The 12,381-nt window shown below is 46.5% G+C and overlaps 1 protein-coding gene across 1 annotated transcript in view; it reads left to right on the top strand.

Annotated features, from left to right (window-relative positions):
- LOC144772627 (galectin-1-like) overlaps positions 1–12,381 on the top strand; it is a 134,852-nt gene that overhangs the window by 85,534 nt on the left and 36,937 nt on the right. The window contains exon 2 of the mRNA XM_078657071.1: positions 10,536–10,805. Coding sequence (XP_078513197.1) covers positions 10,785–10,805 — 21 coding nt within the window. The 5' untranslated portion in view covers positions 10,536–10,784. The remainder of the gene's footprint in view (positions 1–10,535; positions 10,806–12,381) is intronic.

Below are 12,381 nucleotides of genomic sequence, written 5' to 3'. Positions count from 1 at the left end.
TACTAAAAGAGTCCCTGAGGGCTGCATCTCGAATTGTGCCACCCTAAGGGATGCCCTCAACGCACGCCCGACTGGCATTGCAGGTTACTTGTCTTGGTATAGGCAACAATGAAAACACGAAATGTCACACATCCCTATGTACCCTGTCTCCTCTGACTGCATATGATATTTTTAAGTCACCCCTACAGCAAGAGTGACTAAGGCAGGGTGCTTACAAATATGTGTGAAGGAAGATCTGCCTGAGCAGATATGCCCCTGTGCTGGGCAGTCCTCTTGCTGCCAGTGCAAGTGAGCATGGAAGCCATCTTAAGCCATATACTGGACACTGATGAAAACGAGTTCCCCAGCTATATGATGGCGTCACTGGAAATAGGAATGTTTGGTAAGAAACATCTCGTATTGGTAAACCCACACTGATGCCATGTTGGATTTATCAATACATGCACTCAGAGGGAACCTTAGAGGTGCCCCCTGAAAACCTACTGGCCTCTGGTATGCTTGCTGACTGAATTCTGCTGGCCTGCCACCCGAGAAACTGTTCTGACTGCCCAAGGTGATAGCCTTTGCTCTCAGGAGACCCAGAACAAAACCCTGTCCAGGAAGAGGGTGTAACACCCCCTCCCATATGATGACCTGCTGAACAGCCTCCTTGGGCTGGCAAGCTTCAAAGGAGCTAGCCGCCTTTGGAATGCGAATCTGGTTCCCCTCACGGGAGAGGAAGCCACCCACCCTGTCCAGAGCCCACTTAGCACCTGGACAAGCAGGAAAATTAGCTAGTCGGGTAGGCGTGCAACCCTCAGGCTAGTACCACTCCCATGGTGGGCTAACTGTGAGGTGGACACTATTCTTCAGAGGTAGCCATCTTTATAATGGTGAACCTAGGAATTCTGGGACACGGTTATGCCCACTACCAACAGGAAGTGGTCATATAGGGGGCATAGTGACCCTAGGGGTCAGCAGTCCATTGGCTATTACCCTACACTCCCCTAATTCTCCTTAATTCAGTATTTATGAGAGCCACTGGCACCAGAGAGGCAAATCCCGCAGTCCTAAGAAGAAGAGGACACTGAAGAGCTGCAAAGAGCAATAAGAAGAGGCTGTGTTACAGATCTAATCAACCAGACAAAGATATACTTCAAGGCTGGGAAATGCTATTGAATAGCCACTTTATTCTGAAAAATATATTAAAAGGTACAATAATCCTAACCTTAGTGGGTATAGTCAACACCAAAGAAATTTTTGTGACAAAAAATGAAAATAAGGGACACAGCACAAGGTAAAATATCAACCATACAGTCGTAAATCAAACGTATCACAGTCAAACCACACACATTCATACATTCATACTAGAGTACTTCACACAATTATTTCTAGATATTTACAAAAGTGAGTGTACAATTGCCCCCCCCCCCTGTTTTGGTCTGCCTCTGGTTGTTCTAGTGTTATAAACTGTATTTCACTAGTCCTGACAATTGTACACTCACTTTTGTAAATATCTAGAAATAATTTACTTATTTTGACCCAAAGGAGTGTATTGTTTTGAGTGGAATTTTCTACAAGTTTACAGCAGACTTGTTACTTCCCCCACTGGTGTATGAATTCTCCAGTCTGTGTGAAGTACTCTAGTATGAATGTATGAATGTTTGTGGTTTGACTGTGATATGTTTGATTTACGACTGTATGGTTGATATTTTACCTTGTGCTGTGTCCCTTATTTTCATTTTTTGTCACAAAAATTTCTGTGGTGTTGACTATACCCACTAAGGTTAGAATTATTGTACCTTTTAATATATTTTGCAGAATAAAGTGGCTATTCAATAGCATTTCCCAGCCTTGAAGGATATCTTTGTCTGGTTGATAAGTGGTTCGTTAATTATATTATCAGTACTGGCATTCCTCCTTTGTTGTTTTGCGTATTAGGCTCAGCCTTACTGATTAGAGCCAGCCCTAGTTGTTTCTTGGTGTTACAGATCTGGCACCAATCCTGCCTGCCTTTTTGTTGTCTCCAACTCCTACATCGAAAATGCCTTGTCATGCAGCTGTACTCCAGAAACCTGGGAGGCATATTCTACCCTGACCATCACTGTAAATACTTGATGGTATTTAAGCATTGTTTTCTGCAATTGTTTTCTACTGTATTTGCAAAACGTCCTTGCTGATCATACTGTTTTTGGTATAAATATACTTGCTATTTTTATAAATCGAGGTGGATCTCCTTCTTGAGTCATGTTGTCATTTATTAATCATTGTGTGTATTAATGTCATACATTCCTGTGTGTTAAGCCTAAGGCTGTTCGAACACACTACCCACTAATAGAGCACTTTGGGATTGGATGGCAAGCCCTGTCCAGTAGTAAGGGACTCTTTACACGCTATATCAAATTATTGACATATCACATAAAGAATCAGCTTCCTTTGGGGTACACATGTACAGAAATATGCAGCCCTTTTGATGTGATATGGTCGTTCGAGGGGGAATTCCTTTCGGAGCTGTCTGTGCTCCTTCGGTGACTGTTTTTCTCCTGCCCAATTTGAAAATATTCACAAAGTTCATGGCTGTCATCTCCATGGAAGGGATACATTATACAAAGGAATGGTGCACCCACTTGGGTGTTAAGCAGGCTGTGGGTGTTTCCTCCTTCCATTGGCATAAGTGTGAACATTTTCTTTTTTCTGTTTCTTGCTTAATCTATTCCGGGCATCGGATAGCCCACGGACGTCTGACGTCACGGTGGGCGTGTGCGTTGGACGGCTGGCGGCCGTCCGATTTGCGCACGCTTATAATTCTCACACACAGTAGGGAAATGTGTGCTGCATGGAAGCGGTTAGTGAAAGTTGTCGTCACGTCTCGTTGGTGCACTTCTTCGTTACATAGTTTTGAAAAAACTTTGTTGACATAAATGTTAGATAATTATAACAAAGGATGGAGGGAGAGAAAAGTGGATTCAGTCTCCCCGGGTATGTTTCATAAACAAAGTGGAATCCACTAGGATAGTAGTGGTGATCCCTACTGTGGTGGGGAGCACTCAGTGTTGTTTAAATACCCCTCACACACCAACAGGCCCCTTGGTGTCATGCTTCATCATCGGGGTCTTCGCATTCCTCTCCGGGATGCGGCGTGCTGCGACCGACGACTACGTGGCAGCACTGTTAATGGACTATGTGTGGATATGTGTGGGGTAATGAATGTGCGTGAGTGGTGGGTTGTAAGTGATGGTTAAAAAATACTTGGCTCGTGGGGTAAAAAATAGACTTTAATTAAGCCCCCGGCTGGTATCGTTAAAAAGGGGGGTGCAGTAAGAGGTTGTTAGTGTATAATTATGTACATCAACCTCATATGTGCGTCTACATGAACATTTTTTCGGAGTTTAAAACTCCTTCTTCAGGACGGGGTTTGCACAAAGATCCCCACCTTACTCACATGAATGTAAATGTAAAAGTGTATTCTACAAAAAGGAAGTGAACTATAGGTGTTATGTACCGAGTTTGTAGTTGAGAAATGTAGTCTCTCGTCGCCCAATTGGCGTATATTTAAAGACTTTTTGATATTGGTTAGAATGCCTCATGAGCCTTTTACGTATATTGGGGGGGTTTCCATCTTGCCCAGTTTTTAGCGATGGTTACTCAGGATGCGATCTATCCTCTTCCCCTCAACGCGGCTCCGCTGGTAATAATCATAAATGTTACACCAGCTCTGTAGTTAATGGTTTTCAGAGTCCCTGTGATTTTCCACGCTCCACTAGTCACAATCTAGTGGGGCACAGAAGGTGACCCTCGTTGGGGATATTTTAGTAAGTTCAGGGAGTAAGGGTGTTTATTAGTTATTTATATGGATCACACCATTTTATATGTCATTGAGCCCCCCTCCAATTCTAACTGAATGCTTAAATTGGTACTTAATATGTTTGAGGAGTGATCTCAGGAACACGAGGAGGGATGTATTTGTGGCTTTTAGTTGGAATCCTATCCCGGTGCTAATTTCTGTCCTAGGCCCTTTGCCCAATGACTAAGACAAAAACAGTTGATGGACAGAATGCAGAACAATGTCATACATTCACCCCAGTACAGATATCTGGGCCTAAATCCATCGTTTTTTGCTCACCATGCCATTCCAGTTTGAACCTAGCCATATGCAAATCAGTCTTGACCCTGTGCCCAATGGGAGCAGTCCAGCCCGAACTGCCAAGCCACGTCCTCCCTGGACTGGAAAGAAGCATCCTAGGACCGGTTTCGGGCTTTCAGCCCTCATAAGCCAGGATAGCTTGATTCCAGTGGCATGGAGAGCACGGGACTCCCATCTGAGCATACCCGTCCCACTCGGGGTGACAAATGCAAAAACAACAGTTGATGGACAAAATGCAGAACAATGTCATACATTCACCCCAGTACAGAGATCTGGGCCTAAATCCATCAGTTTTTGCTCACCATGCCATTCCAGTTTGATTCTAGCCAGATGCAAATCAGTCTTGACCCTGTGCCCCATGGGAACAGTCCAGCTCGAACTGCCAAGCCAGGTACTCCCTGGACTGGAAACAAGCATTCTGGGACCGGTTTCGGGCTTTCAGATCTCATCAGCCAGGATAGCTTGATTCCAGTGGCATGGAGAGCACGTGCCTCACGTCTGAGCATACCCGTCCCACTCGGGGTGACAAATGCAAAAACAACAGTTGATGGACAAAATGCAGAACAATGTCATACATTCACCCCAGTACGGAGATCTGGGCCTAAATCCATCGTTTTTTGCTCACCATGCCATTCCAGTTTAATCTAGCCATATGCAAATCAGTCTTGACCCTGTGTCCATGGGAACAGTCCAGCTCGAACTGCCAAGCCAGGTCCTCCCTGGACTTGAAACAAGCATTCTAGGACCGGTTTCAGTTTTTTGAGCTCTAATCAGCCAGGATAGTTTGATTCCAGTGGCATGGAGAGCACGTGCCTCCCGTCTGAGCGCACCCGTCCCACTCGTGGTGACAAATGCAAAAACAACAGTTGATGGACAGAATGCAGAGCAATGTCATACAATCACCCCAGTACAGAGATCTGGGCCTAAATCCATCGTTTTTCTGCTCACCATCCCATTCCAGTTTGAAGCTAGCCATATGCAAATCAGTCTTGACCCTGTGCCCCATGGGAGCAGTCCACCCCGAACTCCCAAGCCAGGTCCTCCCTGGACTGGAAACAAGCATCCTAGGACCGGTTTCAGGCTTTAAGCCCTCATCAGCCAGGATAGCTTGATTCCAGTGGCATGGAGAGCAAGTGCCTCCCGTCTGAGCACACCCGTCCCACTCGTGGTGACAAATGCAAAAACAACAGTTGATGGACAGAATGCAGAGCAATGTCATACATTCACCCCAGTATGGAGATCTGGGCCTAAATCCATCGTTTTTTGCTCACCATGCCATTCCAGTTTGAATCTAGCCATATGCAAATCAGTCTTGACCCTGTGCCCATGGGAACAGTCCAGCTCGAACTGCCAAGCCAGGTCCTCCCTGGACTTGAAACAAGCATTCTAGGACCGGTTTCGTTTTTTTGAGCTCTAATCAGCCAGGATAGTTTGATTCCAGTGGCATGGAGAGCACGTGCCTCCCGTCTGAGCCTACCCGTTCCACTCATTGTGACAAATGCAAAAACAACAGTTGATGGACAGAATGCAGAACAATGTCAAACATTTACCCCAGTACAGAGATCTGGGCCTAAATCCATCGTCTTTTTGCTCACCATGCCATTCCAGGTTGAACCTAGCCATATGCAAATCAGTCTTGACCCTGTGCCTCATGGGAACAGTCCAGCCCGAACTGCCAAGCCAGGTCCTCCCTGGACTGGAAATAAGCATCCTAAGACCACTTTCAGCCCTCATCAGCCAGGATAGCTTGATTCCAGTGGCATGGAGAGCACGGGACTCACGTCTGAGCATACCCGTCCCACCAGTCTGGTTGTTGTGCGTCCCCTTGTAGTAGTTATTTTCCCATCTGGGGACTGCATCTTTTGATTCTACTCGTAGTTGCGTTTGCTATGCCCTGTTTAGGTGAATACCGCTTTAGGTTAGTTGAACACATGGGAAGAGGGGCATAGTGCCATGGGAGTTACTAATGTGTGCCTTGTGTTGTGAGCACATTCTGGTACGTGTGTACCTTTCACGTGATGTATAACGTGCCGTTGCCCTCCCTCGTGTCATCCAGATATCTAGATTTGGCTGATCTAGAGCCCACCGTTGTATCAGGAACCCTATTTTGGGCTAGAAATAGATGTTTTTTTCTGTAGTTTTAGGCATTTCTCCGCATATTGCATAATCTATTGCTTCACTTGTACTGCGGTGGAGAGGGTCACAGGCTGCTCCCTGGTCCCATTTTCTCCCATCTATGCTGCCTCATGATGTCTGAGGTCGGGCCACTTGCTTTCCCGGGATGGTGCCTGCAAGATTGGAACACCGTTAGTCACTATTCTTTGGTATGGAGGTGACCTCACTGGGTGTCCCATGTTCGTCTGGAGCCAGAGTGGATATTTGGGATCCCCCTCCCGGGCCCTTCCCTCTCCCTGGGGCCACACCTTTCTAACGCTAAGCATACTAGTGGACCCACTGTTCCTAGCTTGTGGCTGGTGTCTCCTCAGAGATATGTTTCATAAACTGGTGAATCTCTTGTCTAATTTTGGGAGGGTGTGGCATGGTGACAAGACTACGGAAATCCAAAATGGGACAGTTAAAAAAAGATAGAAGAAGGCAGGCTACTCTAGTATTAGCCTTGTAACACCAAAAATGTAAACCCCATGACTTTTGACAAAAAAATTGTAAAGGTCTGCCAGTTGACGATGAAAAAATCGGGACTGTCTCCCCAAATGTGGGACATCTGTTCACCCTGGTGTAGCCCTTCCCACCCAAACTGAAGGCTTGGGCTCGACATCATGCTTAGGTCTTGCCATTTATTGGCTCCTTATTGTGACTTTAGAGTCTTTTAGGGTTTTACCGTTCCAGGGGTACAGGAATCCTTGTTCCCGCCACCGATTATATCTTCATTTTAGAAATAGAAAGGGAATCTCCATTGGTTCAGAGGATTCTGGCTTTTAGGGGCACTGTTGGGACCACACGCCATGATGGAAACATTGGCTCCGGACATGGTGTCTGAGGATGGGGACCCTTTGGCTTGCTCATTGGAACATACCCCATTTGACTTTGGATGCAGGAACTGGGTGGCTCTTTTTAAACAGTTCTTGGTCATGCCCCCTCAACAGACTGCCTTGCCTCTGCGGAGTAGCCAGCCAATATCGCCCTGGGGGACCCGCAGCAGAGTGTGGCCCCTTGAGACCACCCTTCAATAACAAACATGGTGCAGGCCCCCAATCAACACAACTCCAGACGCTCTGGATTTTCTAGACACAAGTAAAAAGAGAAAATGGAACTCCCACTGTTGTCTTTTATTCCCTTTTGATCTGGCAGTAGATTGGGGGAAGATGGTGAGTGGATGTCAGAGTAATCACTGGGTTTTAAGTTGTTTGGGTCTGGAGGGTTTAATTTTTACTGCTTTGATTGCGTGAAAGCGCTACCTTCCCACACCATTACCCCTACCTGCGGGTGTTATGGCACAGCCCCTATTGTGTTGGATTCCCTGTCTGTGGCTGCTGCTGCCACGTGCACACCCTATGGCTAGATCCCTGTAGTGGTTGTGTGGCGACAGGCGGGCCTCCCTGCAACTGGAAGTAGTGTGTATTCTGATTCCCCTGTGCTTGATGCTGAGGCAAAACGTCTGTGGGGTTTTGTGGGGGCTGGCCCTGGTTCATTGGGCTATGCTGCTTTTGCTACTCATAGTATGCCTTTAACCAGCATCTCTCCGCCAGATGCTCTGGCATAAGGCAATGTTCGCACTCCCTCGGGTCTGGTTGCTGCGGACCTGTCTAGCCTCATCTGCGATAGCTTGTTTGGAACCTTGTGGGGGTTTGTGGTGGAGCTCCCATTGAGACTGGTACCATTTGCACGGTTGCGCTCATCACTGCCCCCTTGAGGGCTGTCTTTTTTAGTTTGTATTGAACCCGTTTTGCTGTGTCTCTTTGGGCCTGCTCCTGTTTTTCTCTATCCTTTTCTTGCTTCTGTTTGTGATAGTGAAGGATGTGAGCCTGTATCTCCCACGAGGGTTTGATATCTAAACCCACTACGCTATCCCGCCAGCTCTGTATCTCGGTGGGCAGCCTCATTTTAGGAATGTTGAAGAAGAATGTGGTTTATGGGCCCCTATCAGTCCATGGCATAAGCTGTGTCTAAAGTTCCTAAGGGAAAATGAATAGGGAAAATGCGTTTTGGGATCCCCTTTTTTTCTTGGCCCCTGCTTGACTGGTCACCCCGAACTTTTCCATGGGCAAACTAGTCAAAAAGTAGCACTTTTTGGGAATGTTTCACAGAAAATATATTTTTTCATTGAAAAAAACAAATATTAAAGGGGCCTTATAGTTAGATAGAACATATCCTTTAAAAAAATATATAAATAGTGTTTTTTATACAGGAAATAACATCAGTGTAGGTCTGTACCTGTATAAAAATATAATTGGTGTGGTTTTATAGCAATAACAGCGTTGCTTCTTTAGCACGCGGAAGACTATCCTTACGTATATATTAGCACATGTATTAATACATAATGAACATTTCAGCGATGTCAACATATCCCATCAAAGTCAGTCTTGTTAAAGTGCAAGGTAGTTTAAGAGTACTAGTGGTGGCAACTGACCTCTGGATAGTGCAGGTACTTAGGTAAATGGTTAGGTCTTGCAATGGCAGGGTCGCTGATCAGTCAGGTACACTGTGTGTGTGGTCATATCTATTGTACTGTAACACGTGTGTGGCATCAGGCATGTCAATGTAATTTGTACTCTTTATAGCTGTACCTATCAAGGTGGCTTGCTATAATTTTTAGCTTCAAGTTTTGTTACATATATGTTCTAGATCGTCCCTATCAGGCCCACCCCCCGACCTGCAATAGGTTCAGTGTGATGATGTCTATTTCAGCCTTGGTCAATTTCAGCAAGTCACAGAGCCAGCAGCTCATTCCAGGAGCCACACAGGCTTTGCAGGACATTTCTATCTGTCGTTTGAAAAGTATGAGGGAGAGGTTTATAAACCTGCCCAGATATTTATTACATTTGGGTCTTGTCATTAAGGGCAACAGACACGACTTCGCTGTGGGTGGCAGAGTATTTTTGAGGTGATAACCATCACCTCTCCCTATGCATAGTAGATCATCCGGCAGTCCCACACCATATGGTAGAAACCTGCTTGTTTGTCAGCATCAGGGGCAATCGGATGATGAACCCGCTAATATGTGGTGTATGCGCCTGGGGGTGAGGTAGGTCTTGTGCAAGTAGTTAAATTGTGTACATTGAACCCTTGGGTTTCTGGAGACCCTTTTTACTTGTTGCAGAATGGTCTTCCATTGCTTATCGGTAAAACCTATCCCAAAGTCGCTGCTCATTGATCTCTATCCCTGAGATTGGTTTTGTACATCTGTGTAGTCAGAACAGTGTACAGTACCTTTATGGCCTCCTGAGTGCTCCCATGGAATGATAACGCCTGTCAAGGTATTGATGTGGTTTCTTCAGAGGCGCCATGCCCCCACCATGCGTTAATTGAGTGGTTTATGTTATAAATTTACCAAGCGCTATACCATATGTGTCAGATAACTCCTGGAAGATGCTCTGGGTACCGTCTGTGTAGCGGTCTCCCACTATCTTCACCCTCTGGTTCCTTCCATGGTCGTACATCACACTTCTGCACGACACCATGCATTTCCGTAAGCGCCCAGAGTGGGAGAGCATGGAGGAGGGGAGTGCAATACAACGCGGTATTGTGTATATATGTGTGCCAAAATGTATGTGCCACTTGCATTTGTTGGGTCTTAGTGGCCAGTGGATTTGTGGGGTGTATTATCCAGGTGAGTATGTGTTCTCTGTCTAGCATTCTCATCCTGTCTGATCTCTCTGGGGGTGGTGATTAGCCACTGCATATGATACATATAAACAGTGGTCCTATTGGGACAAGCAAAATCGGCCCCTACCCACACTGAAACCTGTCTCCACGCTGCCATCCCACTGGGAAAATGCCCTGTGCCCCGTAGGCCAGTCCGGGCCAGGATCTTTGATTAAATTACTGAGGGAAAAGAGATGGAGCAGTGCCCAGGATGCTGAGTTCAGCTCCACTTTGACCAAGCTGTCCCAGGGGATCAGGACCAAATAGGAAACAAGCCCCTGGCCCGAGCCTGAATTGCCCACCCCCTTGCCAACCAATACAAATGAAGCACCGTATTTCTCTTACAGAGCATTGCTACAGCTGTTTTTTTTAATAGAGAGAACGCTGGTACTGGTAGTCAAACCTACATGACTCTGTAAGTTCCCTTTCACACCCACACTGCCTCTTTTATTTATTTATCTTTCCACTTAATTCTCTCATAGATGATTATAGGTTGATAAGCTTTTTAGGAAGAAACCTTGACCCTTGCTGCCCCTCCTCGCCTACACACTGGGTTATCTGCCGATCACTCTTTTGTAATTTCCCTCAGAATCAGAGGTCACGCCTTCTATATGAGTCACTTACCAGCTATATAAGGAGGAACCCTCCTGGGCAAAACCAGCCTGAGCAGCAGAGATCGAAGATCCAGCCTGAGCAGCAGAGGCAGAAGATCCAGCCTGAGCAGCAGAGGCAGAAGATCCAGCCTGAGCAGCAGAGATCGAAGATCCAGCCTGAGCAGCAGAGGCAGAAGATCCAGCCTGAGCAGCAGAGGCAGTAGATCCAGCCTGAGCAGCAGAGCATGGAGGACCAATGGAACCCGGTGAGTGTGAAGCAATTGAGGAGGTGAGTGTGAGTGACACAACAGAAGAGGTGGTGGGACAATGGAAGAGGTGAGTGGGAGTGACACAATAGAAAAGGTGAGTGGAACAACGGAAGAGGTGAGTGGGACAACGCAAGAGGTGAGTGTGACAATGGAAGAGGTGAGTGGGACAATGGAAGAGGTGAGTGTGAGTGACACGACAGAAGCGGTTGTGGAATATGGAAGTAGTGAATGGGAGTAACACAATGGAAGAGGTGAGTGGGACAATGGAAGAGGTGAGTGGGAGGTACATAATAGAAAAGGTGAGTGGGACAATGAAAGAGGTGAGTGGGAGTGACACAATAGGAAAGGTGAGTGGGACAACGGAAGAGGTGAGTGGGACAATGGAAGAGGTGAGTGTGAGTGACATGACAGAAGCGGTGGTGGTATATGGAAGAAGTGAATGGGAGTACACAATGGAAGAGGTGAGTGGGACAATGGAAGAGGTGAGTGGGACAATGGAAGAGGTGAGTGTGAGTGACATGACAGAAGCGGTGGTGGTATATGGAAGAAGTGAATGGGAGTACACAATGGAAGAGGTGAGTGGGACAATGGAAGAGGTGAGTGGGACAATGGAAGAGGTGAGTGGGAGGGACATAATAGAAAAGGTGAGTGGGTCAATGGAAGAGGTGAGTGGGAGTGACACAATAGAAAAGGGTGAGTGGGACAATGGAAGAGGTGAGTGGGAGTGAAACAATAGAAAAGGTGAGTGGGACAATGGAAGAGGTGAGTGAGGTGACACAATAGAAGGGCTGAGTGGGACAATGGGAGAGGTGTGTGTGAGTAAGACAATGGAATAGGTGTGAATTAAACAAAGGAAGTGTTGAGTGGGGGTGAGACAATGGAAGAGGTGTGTGGGACAATGAAAGAGGTGAGTGGGAGTGGGTCAATGAAGGAAATGAGGGAGAGTGGGCCAGTGGAAGAGGGGAGTGGCACCACAAGAGTTAGGCTTTTTGTCGGAGTATTAACGTTTTCAGAAATTGGTAGACCTCAGCATGGCAATTTGAGGATTAAAGGAAAGGTGGTCAAATATGACACCATCGTTCTGGGCTTGATCATCTAGAGATGGAGGAGAACCAGGAGGTAGGACACGATTGGACTGGCCAGACTGAGCTTGTTGTTGCCAAAAACAATTACTTCAGTCTTGTCGATGCGCATAACAAGAGTTAGTCTGTTGACCGGGGTGCATAATAAGTTGTGATTTGTTTGCATAGCTGTTAAACTGGAGCCCATACTCTGATAAGTCTGGCCAGTTTGTTATGTACATATTTAGGAGACTGGCACAAAGGAGGAACCGTTTTGGGTGTAAGAGACACCATTTGGCACCACTGTTTCTGAATTTCCCAGGGGGGAGCAGCCCAATGTGTGTTGGGGTTTCTCACCTCCCTATTCACTCTGTGTGATTAGGGACATGGTTGGAAGTGTGTGGGGGGGCAGTTTTTTCTTCTGTGTACTCCCTTTGTATGTGAGAAAGGACAAAGGAAAAGGTGAGTGTTAGGGGTTAGAGGATGGACAATTCAAGAGAAGAGGTGAGTGG

The sequence above is a fragment of the Lissotriton helveticus genome, chromosome 1_1 (assembly GCF_964261635.1).
Source record: "Lissotriton helveticus chromosome 1_1, aLisHel1.1, whole genome shotgun sequence".
NCBI lineage: Eukaryota > Metazoa > Chordata > Amphibia > Caudata > Salamandridae > Lissotriton > Lissotriton helveticus.
The sequence above is the reverse complement of the archived record's forward strand: the minus strand, read 5'-3'. Positions and strand labels throughout refer to the sequence as shown.